Source organism: Ptychodera flava, chromosome 14 (assembly GCF_041260155.1).
Source record: "Ptychodera flava strain L36383 chromosome 14, AS_Pfla_20210202, whole genome shotgun sequence".
Taxonomy (NCBI): Eukaryota; Metazoa; Hemichordata; class Enteropneusta; family Ptychoderidae; genus Ptychodera; species Ptychodera flava.
Genome location: NC_091941.1, coordinates 37,194,133 through 37,214,851, shown reverse-complemented (window position 1 = coordinate 37,214,851; position 20,719 = coordinate 37,194,133). Strand labels below are relative to the sequence as shown.

The 20,719-nt window shown below is 36.9% G+C and overlaps 1 protein-coding gene across 11 annotated transcripts in view; it reads right to left on the bottom strand.

Moving 5' to 3' along the window:
• Positions 1-17,969, bottom strand: part of LOC139150356 (neurexin-3-like) — an 82,680-nt gene extending 64,711 nt beyond the window's left edge. For 4 of the 11 annotated variants that reach the window (XM_070722657.1, XM_070722659.1, XM_070722661.1 and 1 more), the window contains exons 1-4: positions 17,780-17,966; positions 12,938-13,962; positions 8,434-8,463; positions 4,993-5,013 (exon numbers count right to left, since the gene is read on the bottom strand). In XM_070722657.1, the coding sequence (XP_070578758.1) occupies positions 4,993-5,013; positions 8,434-8,463; positions 12,938-13,670 (784 nt within the window). In that variant the 5' untranslated portion in view covers positions 13,671-13,962; positions 17,780-17,966. Of the gene's footprint in view, positions 1-4,992; positions 5,014-8,433; positions 8,464-12,937; positions 13,963-17,779 lie in introns of all 11 variants that reach the window. The other 7 variants (XM_070722664.1, XM_070722666.1, XM_070722662.1 and 4 more) reach the window with 3 other exon arrangements.
• Positions 17,970-20,719: the final 2,750 nt, after the last annotated feature.

The following is a 20,719-nucleotide window of genomic DNA, read 5'->3' as shown; positions in this document are numbered from 1 at the left end:
GGAACACCTGAGTATGACACTCACGTCAAATCAATACAAAGGTACTAAAGGCTTTCTTTCCTGAGGGAGTTGAAGTTTCACAAATTTCTTACCCATGGAAAAGTGATGTGGTGGCAAGCAAAGATCTTCTTTGCAGGCCAATGGCAGATAGACTGAGCTGTAACAAGCTAACCAAGTATTACATTGCCTCTCACAGTCATGCCTTGTAGTTTTGCTATCATACAGACACACGCCGAGGTGTAAATTAAACTGCTAGTACTTGTTTTCCTCTAAGTTACCACAGGACTGCAGTGACCTACCACTGATCTACCATCTCTTCCATTCTCAGATTTATCTGCTTGAAAGTCAGACAGGGTCGCTGTGTGCCAAACAACATCACTAAACACGCAGCCACCACTGCTGACCTCAGCATTTTTGCACGGACACTCCACCGGACTGTGTTACACAATGGCAGTTGGAGATGGAATTTGCCTGATACCACCAGACTGTGACTTCCATTAGTTACTGCTGGCAGAACTTTTTTGCATGCTAGATTTTTCACTTGAGTTACTGTGTACTTGTTTACATTTCTGCGGGCTAAACATGTGTAAACAAAGCTTAAAAAATATTTGACTGGGGATGCAATGGGCAACATATACAGGTACAACATTCCAATAATTGAATAGGAGATGAAGGTGCAGTGTATGTGCGTATATATATATATATATATATATATATATATATATATGTGTATATATATATCATCCTTGACAATGCAGCACACTGTGTACAATATGAAGGTTATTGTTGATGAATAGATTCTAGACTAGACTACAATTTAGTTGTCACCAGTGACATTGGATATTATATGGTCACAAGTTGCAACGTTAAACAATGGCCATTGTGACATTTTAAGAGTTGAACAAGAAACTGCAATTTATGGTCAGAAGAAACATACTGGAAAATACAGTAGACATTACAGTTGATGGAACTCTAAATATGTTAACGAAGCAGAAAGATCAGCTGTTACCAATCAACAGTGTCTGACAATTTAGGCTTGACAACTTGGTTTGATATCTGGTCATACACCACACTGAGTTGATGAAATGAAATATTCCAAATGTTTTTCACAATGTTTTTGAGAGTTCATGTGTGACGTCTTCCAGAATTCAACAACAAATGGCACAATTTTCCTCTGATGAATTTTAAATCATTTGTTGAAACTGTGTAACACTCTTTTTTATATAAATGCAGACTATGCTAGAAAAAGTGAGTGTTACTCCGCAAAGATTTCAGTCAAAATTATGTACGAAGTCACTATAACCACCTATGAAATTTTCATACTCGTATACATTGCAGGTAAAATGCAATTTTGTCTCAGTATGATTTTACATAGCCATCTCCTGCATACAGATATATTTTCATAAATACGATGTTATGATATTTTTATGTTTATAGCATTTGTCTGGACATTGTGCCCTCCATATCGATTAAAGCAGTGGGGCCAGACTATTGATGGGCAGGGGAGGTAAGGTCAGCCACAAAGCCAGATCCTCTGCAGCAGCCCGCTGTATGTATTCAAGGTCAAAGGTCACAAAATGCAAATCAATAGACATGGCAAATATTGCAGTAACCGTAAGCAACACAGAAATTCCAACATATCTTGTTCAACTGTTTTAATGTCCCCTAAGCCTATTTACAATTGTGCGCTATACAGTAGAACACTGTTGCAGATGTATAGATTTAAAACTTGCTAATATCCTCTTGCACAACAAACGATTTCCTCTTTTACTTGCTTTTGACTTTTATGCCTTTTTTTAACAGCTTTTTCCTGAGGAGGGAAATCCTCAACTACTTCTTGAGAAGTTCTATTGTAACAGTATCCTAATTTGACTGGTAACTCAAGACAAACTACAAGTTAAGCCTAAGGTTTTGAACACAAATATTTATACTATTTTGTCAGGCAATATTTCAGAGGGGTCTCTCAGAGTTCTATCACATCTCTCATATTTCATGGAGGAGAAAAATCAGGCAACAGGGATTTTAGAGAACTTATTTAGAAACAAAGTAGTCATTCTTCCCACAAGAGTCGGCCGAAATGATGGCACAAAGCTCGATTGTTGCAATTCGGGTCATAAAAGGAAATCCTGAACGCTAATCTTGTGATCCATGGCATGAAAAGAGGCGATAATGGCATGTTACCATGACAACAGCATTAGTATGATAAAGTCCTTTAGGAAATCTGAACTTTTCCCCACTACTTCCTCATTGAATTTTTATGAGCGGCATATTGCCATGCTCAATTCATGAACATCAAAATACATATTTGGCCGATTCTTGATGAGGTCCACACCTACGGGAATAACGGGGTATTGATTTGTGTAGTGAAATCAAATGACTGAAGGGAACTAATTGGCAATGCGCTGCTAAATTTAATAACGATAATGAGGCCCATTGATGACGAAATACACTAATTCAAGGAAAGAGTGGACACATTGGACATAATCTATTACCTGAATCAGATTCCTATTGAAATGTAACATAGGAAGGGGCTGGGAGTTTTCAGTTGCATTGATTGAAGTCATTTCCAATTCTGCACGACTGGGTGGCTACAAAGTGGGCTGCTTACGAGGAAAGTCAACATCAGGTATTTACCTTGTTTTAATAGTAAATCTATTTCCCAGAAAAATTTACTAAAATTAGTGACAACATCAGTAACAAGAAATTTTAATAGAAAATGCAAATTGATAACATGTTTTATTACTAATATTTTCATCAGAATTCATTAGGAATGGGAAAACAGGGAGAGAAAAAGAGAATTTGACAGTTACTCATGAATAATCTCATGTATAATCTAATTAGGGTAGAGCAACAAAGTTATGCCACAGAATCTATGCCTGTATATTTATCTTTTCTTTACATTATAACTTGCAGACAACTTTAAAACATAAATTTCTGATTTCTACATGAAGACAAAAATGGCAGGTAGAAACTTTCGAAAATGTTGAATCACTTTTTGTTTGATAGAGAAATTGTCACAAATTGTTTTATCACTTGGCTTTTTTGTTACATTTTAAGTTTGTACAGCTGAAAAGGCAACTTTGACATAAGTAGGCAAGGCATATATGGATGATTGTGAAGTACCAAAACCTAAAGGCAACTTATGTGCAAAGGCATAAGTCTTGTGTTTCCAAGTCGACATAACAAATGTTTTGATTTTTATAAGAAACAAATTGATCACACCAACGTCATCATGATGGAAGAACTTTTCAAGACAACTGGTTGAGTAAAGCGGAAAAAAGGTTGGAACGTGACAAGTGGCACATTTCGCGGCTGATTCGGGGACAACTCCATTCATTTACGACATGGAAAAGGTAAACAAAGCGGTGATACAAACAGCCAAAGTACAAAATAGTATTTGTAGCTGACAAATCCGTACAAACAAATCATAGCAATCATACACGACCCAAGACCATACTAAGCATTGGTGTATGTATGTGATGTGTACCAGCCCTCATTCATGAGAAATATATTCAAGCTGATGTCCATAGGTCTACTGATGATGTCAAGATAATGCCTGTGGGAACAGTGTGGTTAAAGAGCAAAGACATAATTTTTCAGTCCTCAACTGTGTACTTTGGATTTCACAGTAGACCCTTTGAAGCTCAAATTATGAGTTCAATTCTGACAACTGTACGTCATTCTTAAGAACTGCTTTTTTTTGCTGGATGAAATCTCTCAGATAGATGTTGATTTCATCATTTCAATAATTTGTCCTTGGTATTTGCTGATTACAATTTCACAAATTATTGTGAAGCCAAACTATTGCAACATGCACATTTGGGTAACAGCTAAATTTAAACACTGCCTCAGTTGTAATTGACATTTAGAAGTCATAAATGCCTACTGGTGGCATAGGTAACCAATCAACTGACTGGCTAGCTGGCAAGTAAGGCGCACAGATGAAGATGGCTGTTCTTGGTGACCAACAAGATATCATCAATAGGATACCATAGCCATAAATGAAGAGCCTGGCCATTCAACTAAATCCACAGTTTCTCTGAATTTCATACTAAATAACCATATATTGCCTGCAGACACACTTGAAAATACAGGAACGTTATTGTCATGTAGGGGTCTTTTCAGGGTGACCCCGAGATACAATGTGTAGTAACCAACTTTTGACCGTTGGTGGGTTTGAGACAATTTCCAAAATTCTAGTACCTTGTCCCTGTAGTGTACCTTGTCCAAAGATCAGTGACACACACATACATGCACTCAAAGATCAGTGATACACACATACACGTACTCAAAGATCAGTGACACACACATACACGTACTCAAAGATCAGTGACACACACATACACGTACTGTACTCAAAGATCAGTGAAAACACACACACGTACACATACTTGTTTGCAATACCCATTTGACACAAGTCCATGGGCAACATTTAGCCTCACTGAGTTCTGCTGGTGTCATGACCAGAGCCTGCCCTGATCATGAAATTCTTGTCATACACATGCGCATATACAAAACCAGTTAAGGTGTTTCAAAAAACATAATTAAATTTCACTGTTGGAAAAAAACATTAAGCACATAAAGACATACAAAGCAGAAAATTCACTGAAAAAATCTGCACATAAAACAGTAATATACTTAAACAGGACTGACACAAAACAAACAGAAGTGATAGAGAGCCCTAAACCCGTAAATAATTACAGAAGAGTTCATATCTTTTTCCGCAAAGACATGAACACTCAAAAATATTTTCTCCCGATAATATTAGAAGATATGTTGATCAGTGCATAAGATGAATGAAACCTTATCCCCTCTATATTTGCTTAATATACTTTGGGTTGAATTAAGCATTTAAAGTAATAAAATATAAAATTATGATAAATGTGAATTCAAGCAGTTTAAACCTTATTACCTATGGGTGAAATTAATATTACTGGTGCCCATGGGGATGTGCCCACGTGGCGTGCATGAGGCTTTTGATCAATGACCTACCTTCATCCTCTACTGAGGCGGCTAAATGTCAAAATGTTGGATGGGAAATTTCGATGGAAAGAGAAGAAAAAAGTGACAGCACGTCAGTACATGGGCGTGTGGCAATGGATGTTGCACGGCCCTCGGCATGGATTGCATGGGTTTGATTTGATATTGATAAGATTGCTTACACACACTGTGATCAGCAATTGTAGGTGTGAACAATGCTTGCTGATTGCAATCACTGGACATCCTGACATTGTTCAACACTGTGACAGAACATCAACATAGATTTTGTGTGAAAAAGAGGATTCTATAACAGCAACCTGATCTTATTTTGCCATTTTTGCTGACTATAACTAACTTTTTGGCTACTGTTCTATTCAGCCATGGACAGGACCTGTTAATTAGCATCCCATCCTGCATTCATGATTTGATCTACAAGTTGAACGAAAGCCTTACTGTCAATCCTGTTTTTGATTTCCATTAGTTTATCAGATCAAATACTTCGAGAAATGAGGAACTCAGACGGTGCACCTTCCATAGCATCCCCCACCCCACCCCTGAAATCAAGGATCATGGCTGAATAAAACGATGCAGCCAAAATATTGTCTTAATCGTGCACTGCTTATTCAGAAAGACTAGGTCTACCTCTGAAAACTTGCCAAAACAGGTAATTTTTTTATCAATAAATGTGGCAACCTATTTGCATGACATATCCGGTATATTAATTTTAGGAATCAGATGCCACAGTATGTAACTTTAAAAGGTAACTTTTTTCTTCCATGACATTGATGACCTAGTTATTTTTATATTTCCATTTGTTTTGTTCAGAGAGTGACATGCATGACATTGCCCTGACATTTGTACGGAAATTTAAAATGAAATGTTTCTTAAAGCTCCCCAAGGAAAATGTGTTCTCTTATTGATAGCTTGATTGTAAGGTAAACCTCAATCAGAATATGGGACTGCTTTTTCTACATAATTATATAGCAAGATGGCCTGACTCTCATCTTTCATTTTTTGTCTGGTTGCAATAATTATTGAAGCTGTGATATGGTGAATGTGAGCTGAAAGCGGAGGGAAATGGTGACTTTCATAGCCAGTAAATGTGATAGCTTATTTGCTATTTCAGGGGTACATATTATATTTATGCAATATTCTACGTGATAATTGAAATGTTCTATCTACTTGGGTGATGCTTGGATCAATCCATGCACTATATAAAACATACCTACTGTATATTGGTTTTAAAAAAACAGCTGGAATTGAAGTGTACAAAAGGACGGGTACATGCAACTGTTATTACTGCTATGTCATCAAATTTCTACACATTTGGATAAAATGTGCTAAGTGAAAACCAAACACATTTCGCAGTGTTTTAAACTTTATGTAAAGACAATTAATCTGCTAAAGAATGTGAAAGCAAATATTGTATTTAAAATGTATAGGTTCCAGGATATAAGCACAAATATACACATATTGTGGTGACATGACGACTTGTATCTACCAGTTTACCACTGATGGTTGTGTATAGAAGTGGTGAACACTGGGTACAAAAATGTACAAGTGGATTTTACAGCGGTAAACATATGATAGACTATGTATGGTTGCATTTTTGTATGTGTGTGTGTATAGCATGGGTATTTTATGTATGAGTGAACTGACGAGGTACCAACATTGTGTGTCAACGACAGAGCGTGTATGTACATGTATGTCTGCACTGGACTAGTTAATGTACGTGCACACATATTTAACATAGATATGACATCACTTGGAACGAAACAGTAACATATACCATACTCTGTTATACATTTACAATCACTAGTATGTATTGCTTACAGCGGTGGACTGTATAAAATACATTTGAGTGAAAAGTGAAAATATTGTGTAAGCCATGGTGTAGGTACATGTACACACACACACACTTGCAGCAGGTACAGTAAGGTCTCTGCATAAAGGGCTTTCATGAGCTATGTGACAGGGACTGCAGGACGGGTTGATTATTTTTGTTTTTGTTTCTTTTTTTGAGGGTGGAGGAGAGAAGGGGTTTCACCTTGGAGGATAGACAGGCATGCCCTGAGGAACTGTGAATAAAAAGTTCATTTACATAGAAACACAAGGCGCAATTGTACTTTTACAAATAAGGGTTGTATAGGATTAGCCGCAGCCTGCAGATACTTGTATTGGCTGAATTCCTGAAAGAATGTCAATCGCTGTTAACACTTTCTCTTTTTTGCCCCTTTCTTTTTGTTAAGAATTAGTTTCTTTTTTGTTCTTAACTTCCTAAATGTTTGGGCTGCTACCCAAGTGTGTAGCAGACTAGTGGAAAAAACAGAAAGTACGTGGTAAACATTAGGTGTGTACGTCACCATTTTGTGACCAGGGAGAGATCTTTCAATAGAAATGAAATCTAGATCAAAGGATGAGTGAAATTCTTCACAATGCTGGAAGTTTGACTATAGGATATATTCAAAGGAGTTAATTGCTGACATGTTCTCAATTCTTGATTCTTAAACGTACCTTTGAGGCAAGAGTTGAGAGAGAAATCAACACATCTCATTCAGAAGATGGGCATATAATCCAAATTTCATTTGCTACATTTTCCTGTACCTTGAAGGTGTACACATTAAGCTTTTAAAACTGACATGGTTTCTGTACATAGTCATAATTTCTATTTCAGTTAGAACACATATTAAAACTCAGCATAATGACAAAATGGCTATAAGTCTTGCCTGACAGCTATCCCTGACTTGTGGATTTTTTTTCTCTGTCTTAGAGCTTTTACTTAGTGCCACTGACTAAAATTCTTCTTAAACTGTTCACAGAGCACCGGGGAACAATTATGAGATCAAAGGCAAGTGCTCTTTGTGGATATGGAAGAGATTTGATGTTCTGTTCAACTCTGTAAGTGGTCTTAAAGTTGTATTCTAAGAAGCTTTTAGCTAATGTGCATTTTCAAGAGGGTCCCCTTGGTGGCAAACTTGCTCCTGGTGCTATGTTGTATTAGCAAGATAGAAATTTGAACGCAAGCTGTCTTTAATGGGCCATAGAGAGAAGGTAAACCTTGAGCAGCCAGAAATAAATTTTTGCTTGTGAATAGGAGACACTGGGTGTGGATAAGAACATACATCATGTCAATAACTGTATCCTTTCATTTTGAGAACTATAATTCAACTAACTTTATTCTCATTGCCTGAACTAAGACCTCAGTAAAAAGAAAAACCTTTCAGAATGTAGCTAAATTTCAAATTTTGCCTGAGGAATCTAACATGGGATATGCATGGGAATGAGGTTAGGGTGTGTCTCGCTAGACGTGGTTCACATACATGCATTGTATCATTATACACAATTTCTTTAGACACATGGCATGCCTGTCTGTCTCACCAAAGACAAAGTTGCCAGTGACATGGGTTGGGTACAGCGTACGGCATGCACTGGCACCCCTAATAAACCACCTACCTTCCTCAGATAGCATAGATGATGATACAGCTTAGCAATGGAAAAAAGAGAAAGAGACAACCATGGCAGAAAAAATATGAATATTTCTCTCACGAGAAAAAAAGATGCAAATGGCATCATGTGTATCGTACAGCTGAAAAAGAGCTGGACATCAAAAATTACAAAGATCAAAACACCAACACACACAGACAATGGAAGATAAAAAGACAGTAAATTGACACAAGATCACTTCCACACAGATCTAAAAATTTCAACACCAAAAAAATGCACATGGATAAAATATCAGCATGTTATCAAATATATATAAAAATGTTATCTGTGTGGAAAATGTAGCATGATTTATTTTTAACATTAAAAAGGAAAAATTACAATACAAGGGAACATGATAAAAAGGAAAGGAGTTTATAATCTAAAAGTGTTAAAAAATACAAACTTTCCAAGGAAAAATATGTTTAAAATGTGCAGGACTGTTACATGAAAAAGTACATTCAATGCATGTCGTGACTATTTATGACAAATAATACTGGTCAGGGATTTTTAAAAAGAGGCCATGGTTTCAATCTGATTGATGAGGTAACTCGATGAAAATGCTGGCATGATAATGGAAGACTTGGAATGTTGAGGCGATGAGGAGAGAAGCAAATAGCATCAGCTGATGAAATATACCGCTATCTGGATGGTTTGCTGAGATAATTACACTGAGTTATTTCCGCATAATATCAGGAAATTATTCCAGCAATTTTTCGTTTGGCGGCATTCTGCGCTCTCTCTTTTATACCCATGATGTGAACACAAAATTGACATGTCCTTGCAATGTATTTTTCACCTCGAAAACACAGCAGATGAACTCAAATGACCTTTGCCTCCAAGAGCAGACAACATATACAGTGAGATAAAATTTTAAAGATTGATTTCCGAAAAAACAGGTCTTTCTGATTATGTATGTGAGAAGATTTGACCAAGTCAAATTCCTGAGATGGTTTAAAGAGAATTTTGTTGTGGATAAGCCAGAAATATTTACACTATCTTCAAACAAAAATTACCACAAAAATTGTGATTCGCATTGAAATTTCCACTGTACACAATTTCACGAAGTTGACAAATGCAAGTTCTGTAGATTTGGCATTGCAATTTACTGTATTGACAAATTTAAGGAATATTTACACAGTGACATATTACACTTTGAAATCCGATTATACAAAAGTTATTGTGTCTGAAGCTTGAACAATTATACCAGATTGTGAATTTTAAGGTGATAGATAATCACAGATAGGTAGAGTAATTTTCATTCACATTGTCTGGAATTTTCACAGACACCATATGTGTTGTCCTTTCTTTTTGGTCTGATTACATGTAGCTATTTTTTGTGCCGAAATGATAGAAATTACACAATATCACAATAGTGTAACCTGATTTCGCGTTTTTTTCTGTTCATTTCTTTCACTTCATAGCTTCTTTTGATTTGCATGGTATCCTTGCATTGTTGTAAGTGTGATCATAAACATTGACAACACGTTTTTTTCTTTTCCCCATTGACAGCTGAAGGACAAGTAGTCTTTGTGTTTTGCAAAGCAACACAGCTTCTCAACATCTGTCCAAACTTCCTAAATTAAACTGAACATTGTGAAAGAAAAGCCAAACACTATAAAACACAGAGTATCTTTTCTTGGTTTTACAGTTACTGTACTTTAAACTTCTTCGCATATTACACATGTACGGCTAGTTAATCGTTTGCGAGCTTTAAAGAAGACATTACAAAGCTGCCCTGGGTTGGGTCGATTGCTCCTCCCACAGTGAACTGTCTTGGCCCGATGATAAAACAGATCTTGCCTGACAAACAAACGTGCCCTGCTCAGGTCCTTTGGCATTCTCAACCGTAGTAGATACCGTGTCCTTTTATTCTCTCCTCAAAAGGGAGGTGACCCATTTTAAATGGAATGTGCGGTTGGGTGGAGGAAGGCAAGGAGAAATCCTGTTCAAACTTCCAAGTCTCTGGATCTTTGTGTGGTCCTGAATAAGCTAGTTACTAGAGATGGTTCTAAGTTTTGACGAGAGGCAAGGTCAAACATTCAGGTTTGTAAATCATGGAGGCCATGTCATATGATTCATAGCCAATTCGTGCCAGGTTAGCACCTTTCCTAAATTCACTGTCAGCTGTACAATTTGCATTAGATCAGTTCCGAAAAAAGGTCTATAATATAGCTTCAAAAGATCACACATGGTAATTTATTATAAGAATTTGCACGGCACTTGGGAATTACCACGCACTTTACTACTTTAGGCAAACTAAACATCTGCATGTCTTACAGTCATTGTGTGTGCTGAAATACCCTTTTGTCAGTATGTAGACTGGAGAGCAGGAATGCTGTTTGCGTTCAATATAACATATCCCTGTCCCTGAAGCAGGCTATCACCAATCTTTCTTTGGCAATAAAGTTTTATCGCTATGACTGATCACCGACCACACTTGGAATGACTGCATGTGTGCAGTGTAAGCTTATTTGAAATGGTCACTTTAGCAGACTTCAAGGGAAGTGGAGCTGTGATTTCACAAGTGACCTTAGAGTTGTATCTCTTGGGTGAAGGACAGGAGCTGACAAACTCAATTGGTTTCTTCTTGATATATGAGGAATGACCAGGCTTTGAAAGGAACTCTTTCTTTACTGGTGCAAAACATAACAAAATGCGTTTTTAGACGTCCACTGTGCGTGTGAGAGCGACACTATCGTAATGAGAACACTGACAGGGTATTCAACGCAGCATAGAAAACACATTCTATAGAATCACAAAAGACACTACACGCACTCACTGAACGGTAAGTAAACATGACAGTATACAAAAAACAATACATACAAACATCAGAAATGAGGACAAGGTTTCAGTGGAAAGAGATGCAACAACTGCCCTGAAAACCAAAACAGATCATGTTTTTCGATATCTCTTGCAATGCCTGATTTAAAGATCAACTACATGTTTGAATAAGTTTTCTTTTGATTCATGAATGTCATTGATCATTCCTTCCTGGCAAATCAATATTTTACATAAATGGTAGATAAAAAAATCACTTGTTTATCAATTTACTGACAAGATTTTTTTGCTCTCGCCTTAGGGAGGCCGTGATAGAATTCATTCATTTTCACAATGTTCACTTTGTTGCTTAAAGTGGGTCAATTGGGCAGGAAGTTTCTTGGTCACTGATGTCTGAAATATCAATGAAACAGTCCACGGTACTTCCTGAAAAGTGGCAGACATCTTAGATCTACCGAAAACACGTGGGTGTCTTTATCATAAAAAACATCTTTGACCAAAGATATGTGTACACTGTACAAAACATGTTTAAAAGCTAGTTGGTTGGACTAAAATGGTTGGACTGAAATTCTTGACTCACTGGGATTCTGAATAGGCGGCAAATTACACATCTCTAATTCCAATTGATACAATCACGTTTCAAAAGCGGGATACAAAAACTCCACTGGTGCTAATTTTTCACTGGTTTCATTTTTTCAGATCAATTCACTGCAGTAAAAGTGCCCTAGATCCTGAGTTATAATATCAGAATGAAATAACCAAGTGCTCTGAGTAAACTGCGGTCTGTGTTTGATTGATTGAACACTATTGAACATCTACTGCAGATGTACATATACCACCATGCAGGGCACTACATATGTATCACACAGGGTACGTTCCTGGATTTTTTCATCCAAAGACGTGATAAAATAAGGTAGATTAAAAGATGAGATTCATTGATAGCATTAGAGTTCTTTTTTCAGTGTTTTGTCATACATAGAGTGTCGCGAGAACCTTAGAAAGTTCACAGAAGCAGTTCAGAGACCATACATGCCCTTCTTCTAAATTTTCACATCAAGATTGCTATAAACTTAATGTTTATAGCATCAATGTTTATATTCATCCTGTTCAGATATTGTCTGTCTAAACTTCTGTTGAGTATCACCACTAAAATTTGACAGTATAAATTGGAATTTAGCATGTATCTGAATGAATACAATGCCATGTATATGGATGTTTACATTTCAATTATTTTTTTCCAATTGTGAGAGAAGGATGAAAGTACTTAACATTATTCTTATCTAACACTGGAAAATCACCTAACACCTTAGACTGTCACGTTTGGAAGCCGTCTGTGAAAAGCATGATGACAATGCAAGGGTCTACTTACATGTACTTGTATGGATCACTATTTTGTGTTGAAAGTGCCACAAAACAGTCACACACCCCATGAAATCTGAACACTAATTAACTTTTTACAGCTGACTTAAAGTAATAATTTTAATTATTCTTGACAACTGAACCATGCAAGAGTCTGATCAACATCAAAAGAAAATCAAAGTCATTTGTTTCACATGAGTTACACATGATCATTGGCATTTAACATTGTAGCTGCATCTCTCTCCAAACTGGTTACAAATACAACATGATGGATACAAGGATGGCGTATCATTAATATCTCTGCATAGCTTACATAATTGCCGATTTTCACACCTACCTACGTTACAGAATTCCCCTTCATATCCAGTACCAGTGCAATCGCAGGTAGCACCCGAATCTGTACTGATGCACAGCCCATCGTGTTCACATTTGTTGTTGCGAACACACTCATCTGATGCGTGTTCTTTTGTTCCATCTTGGTTCAGCAGTTGGGCATTTCTCCAGCGTCCACCTCCTAATCCATATTTCAAGTTTCGGATATGACCTTGAAAGCGTGCATCAAACATCACTGAAGGCAGAGCCAAAGCCGTAAGGCGGGTTGTCCTCGGTATTCCACCGACATACAGATCACTTTTGCTTGTGAGAGTTGTTTCCGTATCATCTTTGGCCGACCCTGCCTTTCTAGCACCATCGACAATGAGAGTCGTTTTCTGAAAATCTCTCATAACTTCCACTGAGTGCCAATTGTTGTCATTCATATCATCCCCAAGCATTACAGTCTGTGCAGCCTCACCGATACGATACCGAAGTCGCACGTGGCCCTCTGCTACTTTCAATTCCAGAAAATCGTACTGACCCCCATCGTCCATGTATGCTAACAGGCCTTCTTTCTTGGCTGTTTTGAATTCAAAGCTTAGCGTTCCATTCGTCGTTGCATCCCACATATCATACTGTGCATAGCAGGATGAAGATCCCGAAAACTGCAACCCTGATGAAATACTGAATAAGGAAAATAAGAGTACCACAGAAACTACTGTAAATCTGAGCCTTGCCATCTCGTCGAAGTACATCTCCCACTATCCCTGATTCACTAATTTCACTGAGGAGAAAAAAGCACTTATTTCCCCTTCTGCACAATGGAGATCACTGCTGAACTACACAGCACAGTAACCAACTTTTGCAGACACACCAGCTTCCAGTAACACGGCTACCCCTTCTACTGAAGATGTAAATTCCTCTCTGTACTGTCTGCCGTGAAGGTACTTTTCCGAAACCAGCAACCAAACACTTCACAAAATATGGCAATCTTTTCTACGGCAGCTTCACGTCATACTTCTGTTGCTCAGGAAGAGTGTTTACAACCTGCGTGATGAAGAGATACAATAATTACACAAACAAATAATAGTCAGACGCTGACAGCAATGTTTACAGAATCAGAATTTTCATTTTCTTGAATAAAAATTGAAGAAAATATTGCTGGACACATTGGTTTAAAAGGACAACAATGTGATGAAAGAATTTAGCAATAAAATGTACTTTATCTTTTGAATAAGATATTAACCAAATGTAACAGGTGGCTTATATAGTTATGATTTCGCCACAATACACTTACACACAGTGTTCACTTGTGTAAGCAGCTCTAATTTATAATATGTCTGTGGAAAATGTTTGCTTTACAATGAAAGAGACTAAATACTGCTGATATGTAAAAACACAGTGATTTCAGTGTCCCTTTGCTAGTATGCAGACATCTGTTGTACATGAATGATATTTGGAACATACATTTGGTATTCCGCTGTCAAAACAGTGTGCATATTCATTTACTGTACTACTGGTATAGGAAAATTAAACTCTGGTATCAAATTTTTAGACATTACACGCTGTAAGAGGCAAAACTAAAACATTGTACGCAAACAGCTATGTGCAAGTTATGTATAACCTATTGTAGAACAGAGAATGTAATTCTATGAGTTTCAGGGAAACTGATCTCACATAGGGTAGTTTTTAGGCTACTGTAAGTTTTGGAAATTGTGGCTCAATTTTGACATAGGTCTACCTCACGCAGGCTGGGTTTCACTATTGTTTCACAATCCATTTACTCTCTTGCACAATTCCCCTACAATGAAACAATTGCTAACACACATAAAGGACAGAGTCTGTAGCACTTCCTGATCATCATAGGTATTCAAGCCGTAGAGACACACACTGCCCCTGACTTCAACTACACAGAATGTGAGTGGGCAGACCAGTCCAATAAAAAGCCAATAAAAACTGCTCTGAAGCGGTTAGATTTTACCCAAAGAAAATCCCCTGCCTACTAGTTCAGATCTTGCGAAACGAATGAATTGTCTCGTTTAAAAAAAGAGTCGGACAATGGGCAACCTATGCCTGGATATCAGACATGATTATTTTTAGGTATTGATGAAAGTAACTTGAATACAAAAGATGAATTGACTATGATAGCTCCCAATGCATACCATGGATAACTCCTTTGTAATGCAGATCTGGTTTACACCACTCCTGCCCCTGCAATAGCACCCGTGTACGGTTAAACTGCAAAATCTTTTCAAATACATAATGATGAGGAAATCTTAGATTTTTGAATTTCTACACCTCAGTGACAGCACGCACACTTTTCTTATTATCTGTATGTGTTATCCTATATGGTATGTATACCAGTAAAGTTCTATAAATACCACATACCACAGGATAACCACATTTCAAGTCACTAGTTGCATATAGTCACTTCTCCTTTCTCAGGATATGCTTCTTTCATCAAACTGGCAGAACAATTATTAGTGCTAATTTTGATCTAAGGAAGTGATACTAAAAACTTCAGAATAACGGTCTGTATCCCCTTCATTTTCCAATACATGTACTTCTGTTCATACGGTATAGAAGTTAGTCTTGTGGCAAGCCACAGAAGGGAAGACATGATACAATACCCTTGCGGGAAGTGTTAGCTGATTTTTTATTCACTGACAAAAGTTTGTAATCAAAAATGGAAAACCGCCAACCTGTTTCTGCAGCATAAAGAAAATACCTACGAAACGTGAGGAACACACACATGCATGCACACACACAGGAAGACAAAACAATACTGCAGGGAAGATTGGATTCATGGTAATTATCTATTGTTCTTGCAAAGCTGTAAGGAATATTCTATTCAGCTTAATACATCCTGGTATGCACAAAGAAGAAGTCTATAGGAAGTCTTAATCCCTTCTATCAGACACATCCAATGGTGATAATTATCTGCCCCATCGCACATTACCAAATTGACAGGAAATTTCAATTACCCCAAAACCAAATGAACAGAAAGAATTTTGTTATTTTAAGTTTTGAACTTTCACATGATGAAAAGACTCCTAGAACATGGATGAACAAGAGTGACTGTCATGCGTCCATGGTGGGAGTTTAGCTTTTCTGCTTCTGTATGCTGATCACTGCATGTGATATATAAAACACTTTAGTGAAACAGTGAAAGGTTGAAACAGCTCAGTATAGCATTACTTCCTTTATACGTCACCACCTATGCTACACCTACATAAGTTCTGACGTCTTGTGTGTGTTCAGAAAGACATAATCACCTTGAAGATCAGCATTAATCTTTGACATACAATTTTATAATAAAGCCACCTATACTGAGTATTTACTGGTGTAAGATAATGTTTGCTTCATTAAAAGTTCGAACAAACAGCTGTGATTTCAAAGAGCAATAAATGTCAATTGTGGCTGGTCAATGTTGACCTTTTAACGCAGGTTCTTTTTTCATTAGCACATCCCAACTTTAAATCTACAAAAAAGCTGTAACTTTATAAATGATTGTTTTAAGCAAATCTGCCAGACAGTGAAACTGTTACCAGACTGCAAGTATCGGGTATGAGATGAAAAATGTGCAGGTGCGCTATGGTAGGGATTGAATTTCCATCATGAAATAGCCTAGACTGACGTAGTTTCCAGTCTAGTCAAATGATAGCCAAACACCTGAAAATATTTTCCGTCAGTGTTTAATAGAATTGAGCACTAGAGATGTTTAACGTATGTCAATAGATATTCCTAGTGTTTTGAAAGGTTAACATAAGCCATAATTGATGGACGATTTTATGTTATAATATAGTCCTATACAGATGAAACCCATGCTTTTTTGGCCTCAGCACAGGTATAACTCAATGCTGTTCGATATCCTTGCCAATATTGCCTCTATACGTTCGAGCATAAGCTCAAGATTATGAGTTAAAATATCAGTTAAACATACTTCTAGCTTAAACGGAGGTGAAACCTTGTAAAGGTTTCGTGTACAACGCATTTAGCTCACGGACGGTACATTGCAGCGCGTAAAGCTCCACCCTAGCGCACAGCGCTGCCCTACTGTTCGAAAAGGGCTGCACTATCGAACGAGGACACACTATCAGGGTTCAAGCCCTAGGAAATCTCTCCTTGTCCTTGTAAGTCACAGCAGCAGTATTTCACAAACACTGGGCACAGTCAAATCAGCTTAAGCACGACGAAGTGGACGAGACGTCATTTTCTACTTCTAAAAACTTCAATTTCCTTCATTCTTTACAAATGTTGTCACGGCATTTTGTTCAGCGGTAATGAACTTATTCCTGTAGTACATACTTTCAATGATGCATTCTTGTTGGCGCTACAAAACGACAAACGACCGTGAGGTATTATAAACGGCGACAAATTCTCGACTCACGCGTTTTGTTTTTTTTCAACGAAGCATCATGTATATATATATATATATTACCATGTGATCCGACGAAAAGAGTCAAAATCGAGTCAAATTATTATACGACGTATATCGGACATAACATAAGCTAAAATGGGACAAAACGCACCGGTATTATCCCCTTTTCAATCACAAAGCCCGCGCTATGAATACTGTGCCCGTACAATCAACTCAGGGCGCCGGGGATCGAGAACGCGCCTAGATATATACTTGCGTCCCCTTGCTTAACTTTATCAAGTAGACGGAGTTTCCATTAAAATGACTTAAATAAATACTAATTCCATAGAATAATCCATACGACCCTAAGGTCCAAACAGCGAATACAGCGAAAGTGGTCGTAGAAAGCCACAAGCGCTCATTGTATGGAAATGACCGCTGCCATCTGTACCTAGATGAGTGATCAGCGTCAGCTTAGCGAGACATTTTCTCGCAGATATTTACCTTCTAGCTTCTGAACTGGTTGGAATTACGGAGAAAAGACTTCCTCTAATTCCCCGTGAGGAGGTTATGGACGACCCCTAGCGATAAAACAGCACAAAATCCAGGCTTTTGGTACCGTCAAGTCACAAACTAGTATCCCGAGATCAGATGAGTTTGATGGCGAAACGTCGACTGCACTCAACTATCGTATGCACTGTCAATCAAAGGTTCTGATACGTCGCAAATCACGAGAATAAATTAGCATACTAAAGCAGTGGGCGGGACACCAAAGGACGAGGCAAGCTCCACTAACTGGGAAAATTCTGTACACAAGTCGATTTTGACTTAAAAAAGGAAAAGGAACGTAAATTTCCAAAATTTGAATACTGGTAATGACCCTTAAACAATTGAAAACTATCACTTACCGGAAAGTGAACAATGAATCACCTTTTTAATATAGAACTTAATTCCCAACGCTAAAATAGGACATTCACATTTCCCGGGAAAATCGATTCGACCATAGTCGTACCTTATGCCTGTACACAACCCGGAATACGATATCAGCTGATTTCTACAATTGGGAATACATTACAAGTGAACTTGTTGCGTAGTCATGAGCCAGACCGCGGAACTCGAATCAGGAAAACAAGTTTATCCTCTTATGCCTTACAGAAGAACAATGAGGCAAGCACTTAGCCACTTCTCACTTCTTTTGTCATTAGAATTCGGTTTGCAGGGGCGAATAGATTGTTTTCGACCGTGAACGACTTGCGACTGAAGGATGCGTCGCTCGAACAATAGCGTATTAACATGTAATATGATTATGTGACTCATAGGGATGTGGTCGACGTCAAAGCGCAACGTTTGTAATACCTGACTACGGAATCGATTTGCTGAGAACAGTTCCCTTTTTCCCAGCTTCCCACTTTTGAATTTGATTTTAGAGGCAACCTCCCTTTTCCCTATGTAGACAGGCGTTTCACACTGACAGTGCAAGTTTACAAATATTTGACTAGGTACCCCATGGAAGCACTGTACTCAAACGATAACACATGATGGCGCACATGTACGTTCGTTGTGGGTATCACATAGACTGCAAAGAAAACTTCCCTAGGGTCAATTGTATAAGTATCCTTGCTGACACAGAATGACAAAACGCTCAATATTTTCTCTCATACCAGCTTATTCTTGGAAATTGAAAAGCGGGATAATAAAAGTGGGAGGGGGAATATCCAATGCATATCTGAGAGGTGCTTTCTTTGTGAGAGCATGTGCAATATGGGGACAAAATACTGGACAGTCGAGCAGTCTCTTCAGTTCTCACCAATATCCCAAAGGCGCACAGTGCATACAACCTGGAGTAAACTCATAATATTGGTAGCTTTTCATTTACTTCAAATCAATTGTCATTACAATGAATAGCAATACCGTATAGAATAGTGGTGTAAAATATTTTCAAAGTCAAACTGTGAACAAAAAGCCTTGTTAAAATATACACATAGATACTGTAGTATGGTAGATTGGTAGATGAAAATACAAACCAAGGTATAGGGACCTGTCACATGATTGCATTTTGGTACATTGTATCATGAAAATTTGTAAAGTGTTTATTTTTATTTCTGTAGAGATTTACAAAAAAGTATAAAAATAGCGTGCCATTGAATTTCACCAATAATTCTTGACATCACACAAATGTTCATCTATTTAAAATTGAGTGACGTAAAAATAATGGGGATATTTTATTCATCGGACACAACAAGACAACCTATCACATTGTAGTTCTGAATTTCTCTGTGAATAGGTAAAATAACTTGCAACAATATTGCAATGCAAAAAAAATTAAATGGGGAATACAAAAACCATAAAAAATAGAAATCCTTTGTTCTTGACTCAACAGAGCGTCTCATGTGCATCTGTCACCAATTTTTAGAACTTAATTATCAACAACTGGATATTGGCACTTGAAGTTTGAGACAAACAAAAGCATATAGGAAATATAAGAAAATTTATACAATCTTGTGGCAACAATTTTAGGATAACAAAAACCAATGATCAAGGCTACATGAAATCAACACTCACTGAGAGTTTAATCAAAGTTATTGATCCGATATTTCTGTCAGCTTTACTCTTTGCTCTTTATCCAATCAATTTTTATTGCTTTCAGCACATCCTGCCATGGCAGGCAAAAGTGAATTTCAATTTCAATTTCAATTACCGGTATTACAAGATGAATATATATATATATATATATATATATATATATATATATATATATATATATATATATATATATATATATATATATATATATATATATATATCTCAAACAATATCTAAAACTTTGTTTGATATGAATTTGTAAACTCTACTTGGTGCCTGAGTAAAATACATTGTTCCATTTTTTTATTGAAAAATGTTCAATATGAATACATCGACATTCATAGCAAGACAAATTATATTCAAAAATATTTTTCAAGTCAATACAAACCAATAATTTTTCAAATTTTTTACATATCAGTTATTTCAGTCCACAGGTGATGAAGTATGTGAATTTTGCTCTAAATTCCATTGGGTAAACACAGTGATGAAATATTATCTGTATAAATTTGATGTTAAAGTCTTTGAAATGAAACACATAAACAATCTGACAAGTGATTTTATTGATATTATGAAAAGACTTGGAAGAATATAAAGTTGCAGCTCTAGAATGAAGTACAGTAGTTCTACATAAATGTAGAAATACATAATTAAAATGTGAAGGCACAAGTCTAATTAATCACAAAATTTGTAAATTTTTGATGAGGCTTTGCCTGGTATGAGAAGACTGAATGTTTTTGAAATTATCAACAACTGTAAAAATATCTAACTGTTTTTGACAATAATGCTTTTTATTTGTGGCGTTTTTTACATTTGTCGAATATAATTTAATGTTTTTGAAATGCCATGAACACAAAAAAACCA